We start from the raw sequence: 20,091 nt of genomic DNA, 5'->3' as shown, positions 1-20,091 counted from the left end.
CCTACCGGTTCGTATTAGCAAATTAAATCTATTCCAAGGATGTCTGACAAAGAACGATGATGCAAAGTTACAATTACCTCTCTTGCTTCCAACTTCTCATAGGTTGCAGGAGTCAAGTTTGTTTTTACGAAGTCCTAGAACTCATTCTTCTACAAATATTTTGTATGCTTTATAAGTGCTACTGAAGTGTTTTAAAGGGCTGTTGCACTTTGCACAAAAGCTCAGTTGTACTCTCACTCATTTCACCGCACAGAAGATTTCCAATGGATTATGCAACTATATTTGCACTCATTTCTATGGCCAATCGCTTCGAAAGAAAGTTATTAGAATGATAGAGTTGGAAGAGACCGCAAGGGCCATCCAGTCCAACCCTCTGCCATGCAGGAAATCTCTGTCAAAGCATCCCCGACAGATGGCCATCCAGTTTCTATTTAAAGACCTCCAAGGAGAGAGAGCTAAACACAATGGAGACAGAAAGAAAAAGCTCAGACCTGTATACGTAAGGGCCACGTTGGTTCACTATTGGCTTTTCCCCACGGAGAACTTCATTTGGATTCAGCACTTCAAAGAAATAGATGGACATATAGAATGGCACTGGGATATCTTTCCATAAGTTGAATGCCATGCTGTTGGGCTCAAGCCTCACATTCTGTAATGACAAACAAGGATGACATCAGTAGGATAGGGTGCAATCTGAAGGCTTGGAAAACACATTGGCTTCTTTTATTTAGAATATTTTATATCCCCCCCACCCTGCCTAATACAAAAAGCTCGAGGTGGCTAACAAAACTAACACAAAAATAAAACTTGCAGTCCTTCTCCATCCCCACTGCACCAAACCTGGCAGCTTTTCATTAAAACAAAGCACCAGTCAGTAAGCTGCTTCTCTGACCAAGACCCAGTAGTTTATCCCCTTAACATCTCCTTAAAAAAAAATAGAAAACTGCTTTGACTATGGTGTGTGTGTGTGTGTGTGTGTGTGTAAGAAGTGGCTTCTTAACTGCCACAAAGACTAACCCACACCAAAGGAGGCTGGAATTTGAGAGAACTAGTTATCCTTGTACTCTGTTCAGGCTGGAAGCTACTTGTTTTGCTCAAAGGGAAGAGGCAGGAGAGTGTACTTCCACGGTTGTCTCAGTGCTTTAGCTGCCTTTATCCATCCACACACTTAAAAGCGAGTGCCGCTGACACACAATTTAACCTCCAAGGACCAAATCTAAAGACATCTTATTATACCAACAGCTCTCAGAGACAGTTTTTGCAGTATCCCTGAAGCTTCATTTTAATCAGCACACTCTGAGGATTGTTTAAAGGCTCTCCAAGGAACAGGAGCCTTTTTCAGTTCTATTAGTTCAAGCTTCAAAAACTGGAGGCAAGTGTGTGCACCCACAGACAGAACAGAAGTAGAAAACCTCTGGGGTACAGAAGGCAAAGATGGCCAAGGATTCTTCCCCACAACATTTCTGGAAAGACCTGACTGTAGAAACCCAAAACAATGGAACTGGGTTGGTAGCAGAGCTTGGAAAAGTTATGTTTGGGTCTAGTCCCCAGCTGGCATGCCAACTCATACTGGTTGAAGGGTACAGGGGAACTGCAGTACAGAAAAATAATGTCTTCAAGCTCTGGTCTGCTGGCGTGTTAAAGCGGATTTGCGCAAAAGGTTGTGCCTCAAAATATTGGTTAGGATGCATGTTAGCTCAAAGACTAATAACAACTAGTAGGCAGCACTGTTGTTGTTAACTGCCTTAAGTCAACATCAATTCATGGCAAATCTATGATTTACCTCCAAGACACCCTAACCTGAACAGCTCTGATTCAATTTCATGCATATTCATTGAATCTTAGTTCCTCCTTCCGTCCACACACTTCCCCTCCATCAATTATTTCTATGGGAATGGGTGCTTTACGTCTATTTGATACTGTGGAAAGTAAATATAAATAATATTCTCTGCTACTAATGTTGATGGTTTCTTCTGGAACTTTGACATCTCTAGTAGGGCCACAACTCCCATCTTTTCTGCTCTCTTGCCATGTTGGTTGTGGTCTGCGTAGTGGAGTGCAGTTACATTTGGAGAATCAATGGCTCCCCTAACCTTGTACTAGAAGGTCACACAGTAGCAAGTAAACCCTTGAGTTCATCCAAATTTTTGTTCAGACTGGATATTAAACAAAAACAAAACAAAGAGGGTAGGGGAGGAGAGACCATGGTGTTGGCTAAGCATTACTGGAAACTCAAGCGCACAGTTTGCAATAGTCTTAAGGTGGAGCCTAGAGGGGTTTTGCAAAGACTAACAGTGCACTCCTTTACAAGTTTACTCAGACATAAGGCTCTTACTTAAATGGAACTATACACCCCGATAAATGTGCATAGGACTGCAGCCTTAGAAAAGTTGCATGTGTCTGTGCAAGATCTTGGGCTGCAGGGAGGTGAGCTAGGAGATAGTGTTTTCCATCAACTGAAAGTCTAAGAGAGCAGTTATGCACACCTGGCCAGCACACATAAACCCAAACATGTCAGCCACTAGCCAGGGAGAAACTTTTCCTCCTCCCCAAATCAATCTGCAGAGCACCTAAAGCCAGCCAAGTGGTTTTGGCCCCTGGGGCAGAAATCTCACCAACAGTTCTGACTCCTGCAATAATAATTTAGTTTAGTTATTTACATAAATAACCATTACTACCCATTCATGACCTGCAAAACCTGTTGCTTGAGATAGCGGCTTCCCCTGCCTGATGGTGGAATAGGACCTGCTGTTACCTCCTGGACTGAGGGCATTCCTGCTTCGCATTAAATGGCAGGAGATGCATATTTGATCTGCCATGGCCTCATCACTGAAATGATTTCTCCAGTTAGAGCAGACTGTGCCAACTCAGATGTGTTGAGCCACAACTTTGATCATCTCCAGCTAGAACCAGGTTTGGGAAGACTGTATTAGGCTCCTCTAGATTTCAGTCTTTTGTTTGTTCTGGCAGAAAAGGTCAATATTTTGTGTGGGGCGTGTGTCTTCGTACTGAGAGCAATGGGACAGGAAGCATTTCTGCTGATGCTCACAAAGTGGTGAGTCAGCTGCTGAAGGTCATTCCTTAACAGAAAATACTGCCTGAAACTGGGCATGTCGGACCAGGGATGAGGGATGTGCTATGAGCCGGCAACTCCCTTCACCCCTTGCCACTGACTATGAGAAATGTTGCAGGCCAACAGCATACACTCTCTGGCACACACTGTTCTGCCTTCCGCAATTGTTAAAGCTTCCTGCATCACTGAAGCCCCATGCCAATTAAAAACTCATCTGCTAGATTTCCATCACAGGCAGGTACAAAGGCCTGGCAATTTGTTTCCACTTGTATGCTTGAGTCAGTTTATTCAGAACTCAGCTGAGACTCTCCCTGATATATAAATGACAAAAAACAAACTTTGGTTTTGCGATTACCACTATGCAATTATATTTAATGGGATGTGAGCATCCACAGATTTTGGTATCCATGGGAAGTCCTGGAGCATCAGCGGACACAAAGGGCCCACTGTACCTTGGCCACCAAATTGGAAATCATGCAAAAAGTGGAGGCTGTTGAAAGAAAAAGTCGTCCCTGGGTGCATTTTGGAAGAAGCCGTCCAAGTCTCTAAAAGGTTTTAGATGGTTTTGTTTACCTATGCAAGACTTACAGGACCTGGTTCCTTCATTTCACATTGACATACCATTTAGTTGTGAGTAAGAAATTCTAATGACAACAACAACATCCAAGGATGAAACATCAGACATATATAATCAAAAACAAAATAATAAAACACAACACTATAATATACTAAAATAATACACAATACAGAACATCTGCATTCTCTTCAAAGCTGCAGAAGTAGAGTTGCACAGGAATGGGCCTTGTGCATGCAGATAATTTATTTATTTATATGCTGCCTTTCTCCTAAATTGCACCCAAGGCAGCTGACAAAAGATAAATGTGCATTTGGTTGCACACTCAGTTGTGCACTGTGGCAATTCACTAAAAATATGGCATTGTGCAATTCCATGAGGACAAGACTTATGTTCCATCTCCTCACGGCTGGATCATAGCATTATTTCATCTTGCCTTTGACTTTAAAATCATGTATGGGAAATTGTTTTGGGAGCCTGGTGGAAGCAATATGATGAAGCAATAATGTGAAATGAACAGGACTGGCTTATCTGTGTGGACCTCCTCCCTCAAAACATCAACCCTACTGTGGAGCAGCCAGAACACCATGAAATGCAAGAGGTACAGCCTGTGACATTCCAACATAAAACTGATGTGTACATGTGTACTTAAGATAAGCACAGTATCTCTTCGTGACAACAGAAATGGATGATAACCCAATTACAGTTTTTAGGGGAGAGGGAAGAGAACCAGCCTTGCCAAAACCCTAAAGAAATAGAATCAGGCCTGTGGGAGAAAATTAATCCCAGCAAAATTCACTTCTCATATATGCAAAGAAAAGTGACAAGGGATGAAGACCAGTGGAAGGGTTTGACCAATCTTTCAATCATTTGGGACACAAAGCAGATCACAGACTAAAAAGAAATACAAGTAAAAGTCTTGCCTTCTCTGTTGGGCAGACCTTGACAATCTGGTCCCTTTCCCAATTGACCATGGATGTTTATGTCTCTATATGAAAGTTTCCCCATGCTGTTGTTTAGTGCCATCCTCAGGCATTTTGCTGCTTGAAGCAGAACACTAAAGTGTGCACCTCCCAGTCAAGGTGTGTAGTATGAGATCGGAGAAGACACTTTTCTCAACTACAACTCGTAGAATCCCCCATTCAGCATGGCCAGGGACCATTTGGGGACAGGTAAGTCTGGGAGCGATTCTTAGTTCTTCGCAGAGTAAAGACGCCAGGCAGAAAAAGCCCACAGCTACACCCAGTCAATAAAAACGCAACTGACACCAATTAAGAAACTTATACTTGCCTGCCCTTTTGTAAACCCAAAACTTGTTGCCTAAGGCGGGTGCCTCACTCTTCTGCATTTCTCTGTGCAGAACACAACTAGTATATATATATTAGCATTACTTGCAAGGTACCCTTCAGTTTAACATCTCAACCTGTCTGGCTTTCTAGCCTCCTCTATAAACTCTCAAAAGGATGGGTGAGAAAGGTCAGTTGAGATCTGATAAATTAAAACAAATGCCCTGGAACAGTCTGACGTGATTTACTGCCTTGAGAGTCCAGCGCAGCAATTTGGTTTTCAAAGTTGAAGAGGAAATCTTGCACTCATGTTTGGCTTGTCGGCTTTTCAGAGATATCTAGTGGGGCACTGTGGGAACAGAATGCTAGATTAGATGCCTCATTAATCTGATCCAGAGTTCGCCAGTTACTTTGGGGGGAACTACAAATTCCCCAAGTTGAGGGTTCTGGAACCTGGAGCCCTCCTCCTAGCAAATTGTTCAAGCTCAAATCCAGCAGGGCACATCTTATGTTTTTATTGCACCACAAGAGTAAACCTTCCAAGTCTATGGTGCTGCTTCTGCATTTGCAGACTGTTCTTTGAGCAGACACCTTAGAACCTGCATATGTTTCTCCTTTGCTTGGTTGATCCCAGGTTATCAATGACCAGGGACTCTCAGCTGCTAGAATGTAGTTGCTGGTTTATGCAGAGTTTGAGGATTTTCCTCCCAGCGGATGCTGCAATGGTGACAGATGTTGAAACGGAGAGCTGCTGAAATGAGATAAAGGTCAAAAACAATGTCTGAGACCCCCATGGGCTTCCTCTCGCCACCAAGCACAGTGTCTCTTGTTTACCAGATGTGGTACCACGTTGCCTCACTTGCTGGCCATTACCAGGTTACAGAGTCAGCTCTACTATGAAGTAGAGTGAGGTAGCCAACCCAGGTGGCAAATGCTTGGTGGGTTGTGTAGAGCAGTAGAAGGGTAGAACTTGACACCTCTCAAGATGCCACCTTGACTCAACTGCTGAAGTGAAGATCCAATGGCTAGTCCAGTCAGTTTCTGGTGGATGGAAAGGAGAAGGAGCACCTTGTCCTTTGCTTTGGGCAGTCAACCCAGATGACTAACCTAAGCTCATCTTATGTCTTCCTTCCTCCACACACCTCTTTCCATTGGCAGTATGAAGATAATGAGAAGAACTCATGCCAGCTAGCTTAATATAGGGATTACGAGCCACAGAGGCACTCAAATGCATTGTCCTGTTTTTATATTTGGCAGGTGGGCATTTCCTCCCCTCAATTCGCCATTCAGTTTTTTCCCATTTAGGGCCAGTCATTGGCAAGGGGAGAGAACAGCTTCAGCAGTTATATCCCACTCCAGTACTTCTTTTGCAAATGCCTACAGGGGAGAAAAAGCATGCAAAAATCCCCGTTCATCTGACACACTTTCAACCAACAGTTACCCATACCCAAGGCACCCACTGCCCATTACAGACCATTGCTTACAGTCTGCAGCCTCCTTTGGAAGCTAGGTCACATGAGCAAACCGATTTTGCCACGCAAGTAAAACACAAGTCACAAGACCAGTGCCATGCAAAAGAGAGAAAAGAGACCTCATTGTTGTTCAATTCTGTCCAGCATTTTTCCTTCAATTGAACTTCTGAGCCAGAACTAACAGGGTAGAAAAGACAACACACTTCCAGATAAGGAACCCCTTCCACACATGCTCTGCTGGTTCAGCTTTCGATTATCTTTGGTTTGGGGTTTTGTCTCTTTGTTGTATTGCATGTAACCATTTTGCTAGCTAGCTTGCATGCATGCCTGATTAAGCCATTATGTGGAGGCAATGCATTTGCACAAACAAAATCATGCTCATCTAGTCTTATTTTATACCAATACTAGTTCTTCTATTTCCACATAGTTAAAAAAATTGCCCCAAAAGAAAAAAAATGACCATTAAAGGTAATTCTTTACAAATGAATAGGGATTATTTGTACTTACTCGCTTCAGATAGCCCGAGACAGATGTCACTCTCCTCCCCCTCTACGCCACCGACCCAGACAACTGCCTCGGTCACCTCCTTGTAAATCCAGCCTTGATAGCACATCCCTAACAGATATCAACACCAGAAGTATTTTGGTCAGGACTGGGAATTACACAGCCATCCAGATGTTTCTAAACTCCAGCTCCCAGCATTCCCCACCATGGGTTATGCAGCCAAGCAACATCTGGATGGACACATCATTCCATCCCTGATCTGGAGCCACATTCACAAGACGGCTGAGATGTCAGGCAGGCAAGCCAGTCACCCACCAGGGAAAGAGTAGAGAGTTGGGGAGTGATGCAGCAGTGCTTTGGTGTAAAGAACTACACGTTTCCCTCCTGCTTTGGCACACATGTACCCTGTTGGCTCTCTAGTGGCAGTGAGGTTTTCAAGACCCCAGCCTCAGAAGGAGAACCTCTTCCTACTTGCCCCTGGAAGATGAGCCAGGTGAGGTTGAAAAACAGGAGATGCTGATGCTGCCGCCAGGGGCACCGTGTGAGAAAGCAAAGAGATTGACAAAGGTGAGGATTGGGCAGACCATGCAGGCACAAAGAAGCACCAATGAATGCCAGCTCAAAGAGATGCCATCAATTGGGCAGCCACCTGCTCCAAGGCCACCTCCACAGTGCCACTACTTCTTTCCTCTTCAGTGTCAGGAGACACCTGGCTGGAGTGGGGAGATGGTGCTGATCGGCAGAAAGAGGCAAGAGGAGGATGGGGGATCGTAGCTCTCCGTGGCACTTGGTGCCACCTCAGCTGCACCTGCACTTGTCTTGCTTGTGGCAGGGCCTCACAGTGGCTTTCCAGTATTGTTAGCAGGTATCGGCAGAGTCTTCTGCAGAAATGTTTGTGGAATTGTCTGCTCTGCAGGAGGCGAGGATTTTGCCACTTCTTTGCTGATAGTGGTTGCTCACCTTGCTGATAAGTCTCAAAGACAGAGAGAGGGGGGGATAGATATACTGCGGTGTTGTGGTTTGAGCATTGGACTATGGCTCTGGAGATCAGGGTTCGAATCCCCACTTGGCCATGAAACCCATTAAGTGACTTTGGACAAGTCACACTCCCTCAGCTTCAGAGGATGGCCATGGCAAACCCCCTCTGAAGAAATGTGCCAAGAAAACCCCATGAAAGGTTCCCCTTAGGGTTGCCATATGTCAGAAAGGACTCGAAGGCAGACAACACCACATTACTTGTTCACCAGGGCACCTAATATCAAGAATGTTATAAAGTCGTCAAGGGACTTGTTTTGGCTACTAACTTCAGCTGTTAGGAGCAGAAGCGTTTTGCTTAAATATTACAATTATGTTAATCAGGAGAAGAAATGCAGTCTTTGGGATTATTTGCAGTCATCCAGGATCTAGAACACATTTCCCTTTAAGGCCTTGTGTGCTTAAAAATAGTGTCTTTTCCTTGCTTTCTGTTTCTCCACCGTCTTAGCATTAGTATCACAAACACTGTATCAGTAATACACAAATATCCTAAAAGGCACTAGATCCTGTCTGATCATGGAAGCTAAGCAGGGACAGCCCTAGTTAGTACTTGAATGGAAGATCACCAAGGTGTTGTAGACTATATTAGCAACCAAAATGGGGAACAATACCCCATGAAGAATAGCTTAGGGAGCTGGCAATGTTTAGCCTGGTGGGAGAAGGTTAAGGGGTGACACGATAGCCCTGTTTAAATATTTGAAAGGATGTCCCACTGAAGATGGAGCCAGTTTACTTTCTGCTGCTGAGACACTGAGCAACGGATTCAAGCTACGGGAAAAGAAAGTCCACCTAAACATTAGGAAGAACTTCCCGATGGTAAGAGCCATTCAACAGTGGCATACGCTGCTGGGAAGGCAGTGGAGTCTCCTTTGGCAGGTTTTAAACAGAGGCTGAATGGATATTTGTTGGGGGTGCTCTGAACACGTTTCCTTGCATGGCAGAATGGGGTTTGTTTGGATGGCCTTTGACGTCTCTTTGAACTCCTATGATGCTATTGGCTGTAAGTCCATATTAGATGATGTCCTTTTGGTTTATTATGAACACCTGGATGAGCTGTATGAAGACATGTCTGATAAATTTCAGGATTCTTTCCCCCTTAAAATACTGTACTACCATACTCAATCCATTCCTAGATATCAGCAACGAGGAAATAGTAATAGCAGAAAAAGAACTTCTTTCACTTCAAAATGATATTGAGCTGAGGCCACGTTTTTGGTTACAAAAAGGCAATGCTCCATGCGCAAAAGCGAAGTACCCCAGCTTGGGAAGGGAGCTGCCTTCGGACTCTTCTTGGGGAGCTTCTTCGGTGCTTGCTACCACTATAGGAAACCTTGGGTCTGATCCAGGGCAACCATCCACGCCTTCTTGTCAGACAGTCAGTCTGCAAAGGGATCGTGCAGCACCTCTGAGACTAACTGGAAGAGAGAAGCTGGGAGCAGGAGCTTTCCTAGACTTTGAGTCGCCTTCTTCGGATGCATGGCATGGAGACCCATGCGCCTGAGGCTCAAGTCTAGCAAAACTCCTTCTCCTAGCTTCTCTGAAACCAATGTGCCTGAGGAAATAGGCTCAGGTCTAGCAAAGCTCCTGCTCCCAGCCTGTCTCTTTTACTGAATCTCAAACCCATGCACCTAAGGAAACAGACTCAGGTCTAGGAAAGCTCCTGCTCCCAGCTCCTCTCCTTTAGTGACTCTGAAACCCATGCTCCTGAGGAAATAGACTCAGGTCTAGGAAGGCTCCTGCTCCCAGCTCCTCTCTTTCAGTGTCCCTGAAACCCATGCTCCAGAAGAAATAGACTCAGGTCTAAAGGTGCTGCTCTCAGCTTCTCTCTTGTAGTGACTCTCAAACTCATGCTCCTGAGAAAATAGACTCAGGTCTAGGAAGGCTCCTGCCCCCAGCTCTTCTCTTTAGGTGACTCTCAAACCCATGCTCCTGAGGTCTAGCAAAGCTCCTCTACTTTAGTGACTCTCAAACCAATGCACCTGAAGAAATAGACTCAGGTCTAGCAAAGCTCCTGCTCCCAGCAGGTGACTCTCAAATCAATGCACCTGAGGAAATAGACAGGTTTAACAAAGGTCCTGCTCTCAGCTTCTCTGTTTCAGTGACTCTCAAAGGCTCAGGTCTAGGAAGGCTCCTGCTCCCAGCTCCTCTCCTTCAGTGACTCTCAAACCAATGCACCTGAAGAAATAGGCTCAGGTCTAGCAAAGCTCCTGCTCCCAGCTCCTCTCTTTAGGTGCCTCTCAAAACAAAGAGACTCAGGTCTAAAAGTGCTGCTCCCAGCCCCTCTCTTCCAATGGGTCTCAAAGATGCTTCAGAAACATCCCCTTTGCAGACTGCTTTCCAGGTCTCTGGCTTCTACTGGTGTGCCTTTGGAGAACTCTGCCACCGTGGGACTACAACTCCCAGAATGCCCCCTCGGCTCCTCCTGCCTAGGCCCTCTCCCTCGCGGCGCCTACCTTGGTGACCTGGTCCCTGACGATGCCGGGGACCATGAGGATCATGGTGACCCCGAAGACGAGGCACGCGAAGCCGGCGATGCTGAAGCCCACCGCCGCCAGGCAAGGCCGAGAGCAGCCCCCCATAATGACCGGCGGAGAAGCCCAGACCCATGAGGCGCCACTGGCCGGCGGGCCTCCATTTAGAGAGGCCTGGGCCCGCCCCCTCGCTCCTGCGACCGCCCCTCAGGCCGGGGGCACGCCCCTTCGGGCCAGGGACACGCCCCTCGGGCCGGGAAATGGCCGCCCCGCCCCTGAGCCTCAGGCAAAGGCGTCCTTCTTCCCGCCTTTTCCCCTCACGCTCAGTCAAAGCACCCCAAAAGGTGGCCACGCGGCTTCTGTTTAGAGTCCTCCAAGAAAGGAGACTCCACTACACTCTGAGGGGAATGTCTTCCAGTGTCCAAAAGCCCTTACTGTCAGGAAGTTCCTCCTCATGTTGAGCTGGAATCTCTTTTCCTGCAGTTTGAGTTCATTGTTCCATATCCTATTCTCTAGAGCAGCAGAAAACAAGCTTGCTCCCTCCTCAATATGACCTCCCTTCAAATATTTAAACAGGGCTATCGTATCACCTCTTAACCTTCTCTTCTCCAGGATAAACATCCCCAGCTCCCTAATGCATACCTCACAGGGCTTGGTTTCCAGACCCTTCACCATTTTAGTTGCCCTCCTTTGGACGCACTCCAGTTTCTTGACACCCTTTTTGAATTGTGTTGCCCAGAACTGGACGCAATATTCCAGGTGGGGCCTGACCAAAGCAGAATAGAGTGACACTATTCCTTCTCTTGATCTATACACTATACTTCTATTGATGCAGCCTAAAATTGCATTGGCCTTTTTAGCTGCCGCATCACACTGTTGACTCATGTTCAACTTGTGGTCTACTTGGACTCCCAGATCCCTTTCACACATATAAATCTCGTTCAGCCAGGTGTCCCCCATCCTATATCTGTTCATTATTCCGCCCTAAGTGCAGTACCTTACATTTCTCCATGCTGAAATTCATTTTGTTAGCTTTGGCCCAGCTTTCTAGTCTATTCAGGTCATTTTGGATAAGAAGCCAGTGGACCTTTGAAACCTTACAATGGCCTGTTACAGACAGTCAAAATAAAGCTGATTCGAGTCACAGTGGAGGTATGGTGTTTCAATGATGCATTCGTCCTAAGAGTCCAGAAGCCACACCAAAGCCACATTCCAGTCCTTAGGGCTGGAGCGTGGCTTTGGTGCGACTTCTGGACTCTTAGGATGCATGCATCATTGAAACACCATACCTCCACTGTGACTCGAAGCAGCTTTATTTTGGCTGTCTAGAACAGGCCAATGTGTCCAATGTGCATTTTGCTTGGCCCAATAAAGGAATTGCTGTTTTCTGGATTTGGGATGATACTGTACTTTGCGATATGGCCAAAATGGTTAGATTTGCCCCTGGTATTTACCATAAATTACTATATATATATAATATAAAACAACAGTGGGATAAAATGCAACACAGTCAATACTTAAAGGGCCAATGTGGTGTAATGATCTGAGCATGGACTAGGACACTGGGAGACCAGGGTTTGAATCCTCACTTGGCCATGAAACCCACTCAGTCGAATAGAATATAAGTTATTACAATCTACGGACAAGTCACACTCTCTCAGCCTCAGAGGAAGCTTGCCAAGAAAACCCTATGATTGGTTCACCTTAGGCTTGCCCTAAGTCAGAAATGACTTGGAAGGCACATGGCAATGACAAAAATACTTAAAATCCCCTTTTGATAATAACAGTGCTACAAATAATTATCAATAATCCCTCAGGTACATAATGAGGTATGTTATCTGAACCCCTCTGAAAACAACACTCCTTTGTCACTTGGATCTTTATTGCTTGTTCTCTAATGCTGGTTTGTCAGCTGCCTACGAGGCTCACTGCCAGATGCACAAAGTCTAGTGACCTTATTTATGTACCCCAAGCATTTGCCTCTTGGCAGAAATGGGCTATGGCGTTCCCTTGCATCCCTTTAAAACACTGAAGAGATGGCGTGAGTGGGGTAAGCCTCAGTCGGAGAAGAAAGGAGAGGCAAGCCTGTATGTGATATGCAACATCTCCTCTCTGAGGTAGTTTGCCTCGCTCTGCCCTAAAGAAACATGCATAGGACTGGATGTCATGTCATGTCTGCAAGTAATTGCACATTGATTTAGGACTAAAGTCCCATTTAGTATCATAGAGTTGGAAGAGACCGCAAGGGCCAACCAGTCCAACCCCATTCTGTCATGCAGGAACTCTCAATCAAAGCATCCCTGACAGATGGCCATCCAGCCTCTGTTTAAAGACCTCCAAGGAAGGAGACTCCACTACACTCCGAGGAAGGAGAGTGTTCCACTCTCAAACAGCCCTTACTGTCAGGAAGTTTCTCCTAATGTTGAGGTGGAATCTCTTTTGCTGTAGCTTCCATCCATTGTTCATTGTGTCCTAGTCTCTGGAGCAGCAGAAAACAAGCTCGCTCCCTCCTCAATATGACATCCCTTCAAGTATTTAAACAGGGCTATCATATCACCTCTTAACCTTCACTTCTCCAGGCTAAACATCACCAGCTCCCTAAGGCGTTCCTCACAGGACATGGTTTTCAGACCCTTCACCATTTTAGTTGCCCTCCTTTGGACATGCTCCAGTTTCTCGATGTCCTTTTTAAATTGTGGTGCCCAGAACTGGACACAATATTCCAGGTGGGGCCTGACCAAAGCAGAATAGAGTGGCACTATTACTTCTCTTAATCTAGGAGATGGCTTGATTCTGAGCAAGCATGCTTGACTTGGTTTGTTAATAAGAGACTGAAATCCTGTTACAGCTGGGGTGGCCAAATGAACCAAAAAGCAGGGCTCCTGTGCCTTTAAGAATTGTGCAGAAGAAGCAATTTGAGCAGATGTTAGCAAGTCAGGCGCCTAGCACCTGCTAGGGAGGGAGGAATCCCATTCTTTACAAATCTTTTAAGACATGTGGAATGTCTGCCTTTTTTTACCTGCCCACTCACATTAGGCCAGATGCATGATGAGTCCCAAATAAAGCCAGCTTAACACAATTTGCTGTCTGAGACAAACAAGAACTGCTAGGGGGGTGCAGAGGTTGCAGACCACACCAGGCGACACCCTAAGCAGGGGTCACCCTTACTGTTTATAATGATATTAGAAATTGGAACTAGAAGGATAAGGAAAGAAGAAAGAATTTATGGTTCAATTATACATGGGCAAAAATACAGTAGACCCTTAGTATCTCCTGGGGTTTGGTTCCAAGGCCCCCGTGGATAACAAAATCCGTGGATGCTCGAGTCCTATTAAATACAAATGCATAGGTGTCCCTTATATAAAATGGAAAAATCAAGGTTTGCTGTTTGGAATTTATACTTTTTTGGAATATTTTAAAGCCATGGATGTTTGAATCTGTGGATAAAAAATCTGTGGATAAGGAGGACCGACTGTATACAGTACAATTCGAGCTTTTGCAGATGATCAAGTAATTTTCTCAGACAATCCAATCAATAAAATAGATCTATTAAAACAAGCTTTAGAGGAACTGGGGGATTTAGCAGGTTTTCAAGTAAACCCAGGGAAAAGGGCTGTTATAACAAAGAATATGACAGTTCAAGAACAGTTGGAACTAGAAAGAACATCTGAATTTAAGATAAAGAAGAAAGTGAAATATTTAGGAGTAATAATACTATCTAAAAAACTCAGATTTATTTTAAAATAATTATGGGAAAGTGTGGAAACAAATAAAATTACAATTGTGCTAGTTGTTTAGGTCACAACAATTACCGTGACGTTCAGTGATATATGGAGATTATGCTTTATGAGTAACATTAGAGCTAGAAACATGACTTGGGATTCTGTATGGTGTGGTATGGGGGGAGGTCAATGGCAGATGACACCATAAGTTACCACACCGGGTGATGCCAATCTTAGTTTATACCAGTTATACTAACTGATAAAGGCTCCCGGCATAGGTAAACCAAGAGAACTTTTATTTCGAAGAAGTATGAAAGAACACACATACAAGAATAACTCACTCTAACATCCAGTAAACAGAGCTAACCAAAATGGAAAAGTGAAAGGAGATAGTGGCGATGGAAGGTTGGATTAGGGGTGTGATAGCAACCTGCCTTGAAGAATGGTCCATGGAAAGCAGGAATGGCTCAGACAGGTCTGAAGGCATCAGTCATGGAACACCAACTGGGGATAGATCAGTGGCGGTGAACCTTTTAGAGACCGAGTGCCCAAACTTAAAGGTTTTCCGGCACCAGATGCTACCTGGTGCCGGAGGGTAGGACTTCTGGGACATTTGGAGTGTATTCCAACTCTACAGTTCTGTGATTCTATGGAATCCATTGAAGATAAGGATATTTATTAATTATTATGGCTAGATGCTTCAAGATCAGAAGTGCTGTGCCTGGGAAGAGCAACTCCTGCAGAAAACAACAGGAGAGAGAGAGATAGTTTTCATGTCCTGCTTATGGACTTCTCAGAAGTACATCTGAGGCTGGGCTAGATCGGCTTTTGATCTGATTCAACACCACTGTTCTTTTGCCTGCAGTCATCTCTGCCAAAGCATTTCTGTTCCAATTTGACACGCAATACATGATATAACACAATATATAACACACAGAATGTGTCCACACCTCCTAATATTCATAAGGTGGATAGCTATGTTTTGCACAAGCTGAGCTTTCGGGTCATCTTCAGACACGTTCGCCCAGCCCAGTGTTGGACTTGGCTACCATCCTCAAATCCTTATCCGCAGATCTTGTTAAGTAACCCAGTTTCGGGGCCACTTTTATAACATGAATTGGAGTGACTTTTACCACCAGTTGCCCTTCACATGACTGGTTGCAATGTTTAAAGGTTGCAAGGGCCACATGACATTGCACCCAGAAAGCACTCCCTACATCTGGGAGTGTTTATGAATGAAGACAGTACTCAGTCAGGGTTGGGCTGAGGATTGGCAAGGCTTTCCAACCCTCCCTAGTTGAACAATAAGCAACAGCGGAAAGTTACTTCTACCAATTAGGCTATCATAAACCACGATCTATGTATATAATATGCTAGCTGTCAATCTGTTTCTGTCTTTGCAGAGCAAATGTGTGAATTCATGAGATGCTGGAGGCAGTTGGCTCCACTCCACCAAGCCATCATTTTCCTTTTGACTCTCCTAGCACTGGTTTACACCTGGATCCAATAGGAAAACCTCCAGTTCTAATAAAGAGGTGGAGAAAATAGACCATTGAAGCCCAAACTCTGCCTGAGCCTATCACAGATTCCCAGTATTAATAACCAGAAGAATCAAGGGCATATTCTAGGAACAGGAGGGGGAACAGGAGGCTTCATGGACTATTCATGACAGCATTCTCTGAAGATGCCATCCACAGATGCAGGCGAAATGTCAGGAATAAACTCTTCTAGAACATGGCTACAGAGCCCGAAAACCTCCACAAAAGTCTATGGATGCTGGCCATGAAAGCCTCCAACTCCCCACTCTCTTCCATGCCAGCATTCTCTGAAGATGCCATCCACAGCTGCTGGCGAAACATCAGGAATAAACTCTTCTAGAACATGGCCACAGAGCCTGAAAGACCCACGAAAAACTATTTCAGCAGCCACCTTCATATGGCCTTTGAAACAGCTCTGGCTGTTTTAACTGTTTGGCTTTAAATTGTATTTAAAGAATATTTTTACTTTTTATTAAAATGTATCTGAGATTTTAACTGTTTTAACTGACTAAATTATTTTAAAGAGTATTTTTACCTTTTTTTTAAAAAAATGATGTAAATATATGGTTTTATCCACTGTGCATTGCCTCAGGATGCCTTGTGGGCTGAAAGGCAAGAGAAAAGCCTTAAATCCGTCAATAAAAATGTATTTCGATTGGGACAGGGTTAATGCGCTAGTTTCCATGATCTTCCTTCTACTTCTGCCGCTTTCCTCAAGTTTTTTGGTAAGAACTCAAACTTTGCCTAGAACTCAAACAGGCATCCAAAACATGCCAATTCAATTTACAAGAACCTGCTGGCATGGAAATACCCTCGAACATGCCAGCAGCGGCATGGTTGCAAAATCAGCATGCAAAGATAAGCCATTAATTCCACAACACAGCAGTACATTTGTCAAGGTCTTACCTGCAGATTAGTGTCGAACAATATTAGACTCTCGATTCGGGAAAGCATCTGACATTGCCCCAAAGCGTTTTGTGGGGAGAAAAGCATCAACCGGACATATATCAATCCAAACCAGTTTTAAGCACCGATAAAACAAGGGCTACCTGTTTACTGTGTTTATCATACAGAACGATAGTAGTTCTTTGGCTCCTTCCGACAAAGAAATCGTTTTAGGACACTTCAGGTGTTTGTGTGTGCGATGCCAGCGACTGCTTGTTCTCCTTAAGGTAGAAATGCGGATCTGTAGCACATTCACTGAACAATTAGAATGGATCTGTTTCTCAGTGCTGGCCCTATAACTCAAAAGACCCTCTTCCCATTAGACACTTGTATACAGGGATCCCATCTTTTGGAGCTTCAAATACCATCCAACGGTCTTTCTAGCTCAGATGTGTCTTGCTCTAGGTCTAGAAGAACCATTAATAAGAGTTAAAGTACAGGACTTACAAGTCCAAGAGATCTCTTGCTAAGCACAAGGGTTCCATGGTATAAGTCGATCCAGGTTTTTGGAGTCAATTTTTGGTCTAAAATTTCTAGCCTTATACATGAGTATATACAGGTAAAGATCGTACACTGTCTACTTCTCAGTAAAAAAGCAATACCAGTTTACTGTCATTCCCATCATCCCCAACCATACTTGAAGTCAGAGGGAGTTGGGAGTGTAATACCTGAAAGGCATTGGGCTTCCCAGTTCTGCAGGACAAAGCACTCCACTGAAAGTTAGAGCTTAAAGTTTAGTACCTAAAGACAACTGCAGACATCCTGACCTGAACCTTTTAAGCTATTGGGATTAGTATTATAGTCCCACTGCTTCACTGAGTCAGCATAGATCTAAAGATCGGCTCCGAAAGATGCCTGTGAGATACACTCCAGTGCTTATCTCCAACTTTGCATCTCACTACCTCAGACCCAGCACTGTCACTTAGACTTATGGCTTAAGCTCAAGTCTGACTGCTTTCCCGTTTTTACCCGTCACATTTAATCCTATTACCAGATCATATTTGGAAATGATTAGAACCACTGTCTGTCCCAGTATCGCTGATACCTAAATAGAGCACAAAACCAGTTTGATACTACCATGTTTTCTCAGTTGGGTTGAAATTAACCCGCGAATACTATCAAGTAACTTTTGACAGACATCGGACTTAATACTTTCTAATATTTATATATCTTTTGTGATATGGGAGTTACGACCCAATACTTCCTTAGCGTCTGGCTAAAGCTGTTTAGCAAAAGGTTCATGTTAAAGCGAGTCTACATATCATCCTGAATGAAAGCCAGTAGTTCCTGTGAAAAAGTGTTTGGTATATGGTTTTTTAAAAAAGGTAACACTATTTGCGAATGGAACAGCTTTGTTGAAACAAATTGCGGTGGGTTTTATTCAGGCACTTGTAGGCAAGTGGCAACTTTAAATACTGTCAAATGCAAAATGAGGTGCACTCCTTCTGGATACTGCAGAGGGCAGCCACCTTCCAGCTGCTTCTCAGCAAAGACCAGCCTCTGATGTTCCAGAGGAATGCCTTCTTTATCTTGGCCTTGACATTCTCAAATGGATTCACTTGGCTCCACTGTTTGGGTGCTGTGCCAGAGGTGCGTCATCATGGTGCGTGCCATGTACACGTCACAACGATGCCTTGCCGGCGGTGGTAGGGCTTCGAGCCTGCGGACATTCAGCCCTTGCCCTGTTCACAGGTTGGCGCTTTGCGTCGGTCTGTACAGGGCCTAAGCTGCTACTAACCTATCTGTGGCCCAAAGAAGTTTAGCGTATTTTAATTTTGGCCCCTACCTACTACCAAGTTGTGCAGGTCTGGCTTACACCAACAAAAGCTTCAGACTGGCCAGGCAGAAAAGGCCGAGCAAATAATGGACAGCGATGTCAGGGCATATGCTCATGATACAATAAAGACCAAATGTGTTCCATGTGGAGGATGAGCCATTCACTCCACTGCCCTGCCTGTCCTCCTTTTGCGACCACCATTTTAGTCCTCCCAGTACAAGGACTCAAGGCGGCTTACAAATCTAAAACAGTCCAAGTTCAAACACTATAAAACAGGCAAAATGCAAGGTTAAAAAACAATTCCAACAATTCCAACCATGACATTATTAAAATTTAAAGTTTAAAACTCTTTAAAACACAAAACAATGCAGGGAAATGTCTTTCCCTGCCGCCTGAAGGAGAGCAGGGATGGAGCCCTCCTGGCCTCTCTAGGGAGGGAGTTCCAGAGCTTGGGAGCATCCACCGAGAAGGCCCTTTCTCTTGTTCCCACTGAATGCGCATGAGAGGACAGAGAGAAGGGCCTCTCTCCATGGCTTCAATATTCTCAGGGGCATGTACAAGGAGATACGGTCCTTCAAATAGCCTGGACCCGAGCTGCATAGGGCTTTATAGGTCAAAACCAGCACTTTGCATTGTGCCCAGAAATGGACTGGCAGCCGGTGGAGCTGTTGCAAGAAGGGAGTTGTATGCTCCCTGTAGCCAGCTCCAGTTAACAGCCTGGCTGCAGCTCTTTGGACCAGCTGAAGTTTCTGAGCACTTTTCAAAGGCAGCCCCACATTTGGAATATGTCCCCGAATCTCTTGTTAAGCCCAAGAGACCCAAGGGTTCCATGGTCAATGAATGCACAAGGAGATGCTTTAGGAGACAACCCAACGTGGAAGGCGTGGAGAAGGATGACGAAATACAGTATTTACCGGCAACCTCCTTGAACGAAAGATTCCCATCAATGTAAGCAGGTGCTGGGTAGTGGCTCAAGGGCAGCAAAAAGGAGTGAGCGAGATTCGTGATGTTTACAAGTGCTCACAGTTTTTGTGACATAGTTTAAATGCGCACACCCTGGCCAACATCATCTCCTTCCCCACATCTTACACCTTTCTTATTTGCGAGATGGCGTATAGTAGGGCACAAGATGTCAAGTTAACCATAATTCATCAGGCTACATGTTAAACCCCGGCGCATTGCAGGGAACCCGCTCGAGCGCTGCTCTGAACAAATCTCCTTTGTGCTGCAGAAGCTAAAAAAAACATTTGGGTTTCGATGTCAACTGAACAATGAGAAGAAAAACCTGGGAGAGGAAGGTTCTAGCACAACATCCTGGTGACTTTATAGACTTCCAACACCTGCTTTCCATCCGGGGATGTAGCTCAGTGGTAGAGCGCATGCTTTGCATGTATGAGGCCCCGGGTTCAATCCCCGGCATCTCCAGTTTCTACATTTTTTCCTGAAGCTTTACAAGAGCAGTGTGCGTGTGTGTGTTTAAATGGTATGTCTCTTGCAGCCAAAATCTAACACAAGCTTTTTGTAGACAGCGTCTTGCTTAGCACTGCAAACACAAAACTTTAACCAGATTCCTCGTGGCTCATCCCAGCAAAATTGAAATACAGTTAGCCCATCTATACACGGATTTTTTATACACGGATTCAAGCATCCACGGTTTGAAAATGTTAAAAAAAGGTATAAATTTCAAATATCAA

The 20,091-nt window shown here is 44.7% G+C and overlaps 1 protein-coding gene and 1 non-coding gene across 4 annotated transcripts in view; one reads left to right on the top strand and one right to left on the bottom strand.

Moving 5' to 3' along the window:
* Positions 1 to 10,587, bottom strand: part of LOC149281122 (scavenger receptor class B member 1-like) — a 44,080-nt gene extending 33,493 nt beyond the window's left edge. For all 3 annotated transcript variants that reach the window (XM_089499635.1, XM_089499637.1, XM_089499636.1), the window contains exons 1-2: positions 10,398 to 10,587; positions 492 to 649 (exon numbers count right to left, since the gene is read on the bottom strand). In XM_089499635.1, coding sequence (XP_089355761.1) covers positions 492 to 649; positions 10,398 to 10,523 — 284 coding nt within the window. In that variant the 5' untranslated portion in view covers positions 10,524 to 10,587. The remainder of the gene's footprint in view (positions 1 to 491; positions 650 to 10,397) is intronic.
* Positions 10,588 to 19,750: 9,163 nt separating this feature from the next.
* TRNAA-UGC (transfer RNA alanine (anticodon UGC)) lies at positions 19,751 to 19,822 on the top strand. Its single transcript has one exon. It is a non-coding gene; the product is annotated as a tRNA-Ala (tRNA).
* Positions 19,823 to 20,091: the final 269 nt, after the last annotated feature.

The sequence above is a fragment of the Sceloporus occidentalis genome, unplaced genomic scaffold (assembly GCF_023333645.1).
Source record: "Sceloporus occidentalis isolate IW3139 unplaced genomic scaffold, rSceOcc1.0.p SCAF_138, whole genome shotgun sequence".
Classification (NCBI taxonomy): domain Eukaryota; kingdom Metazoa; phylum Chordata; class Lepidosauria; order Squamata; family Phrynosomatidae; genus Sceloporus; species Sceloporus occidentalis.
This window is presented reverse-complemented; position numbering and strand designations above follow the sequence as displayed.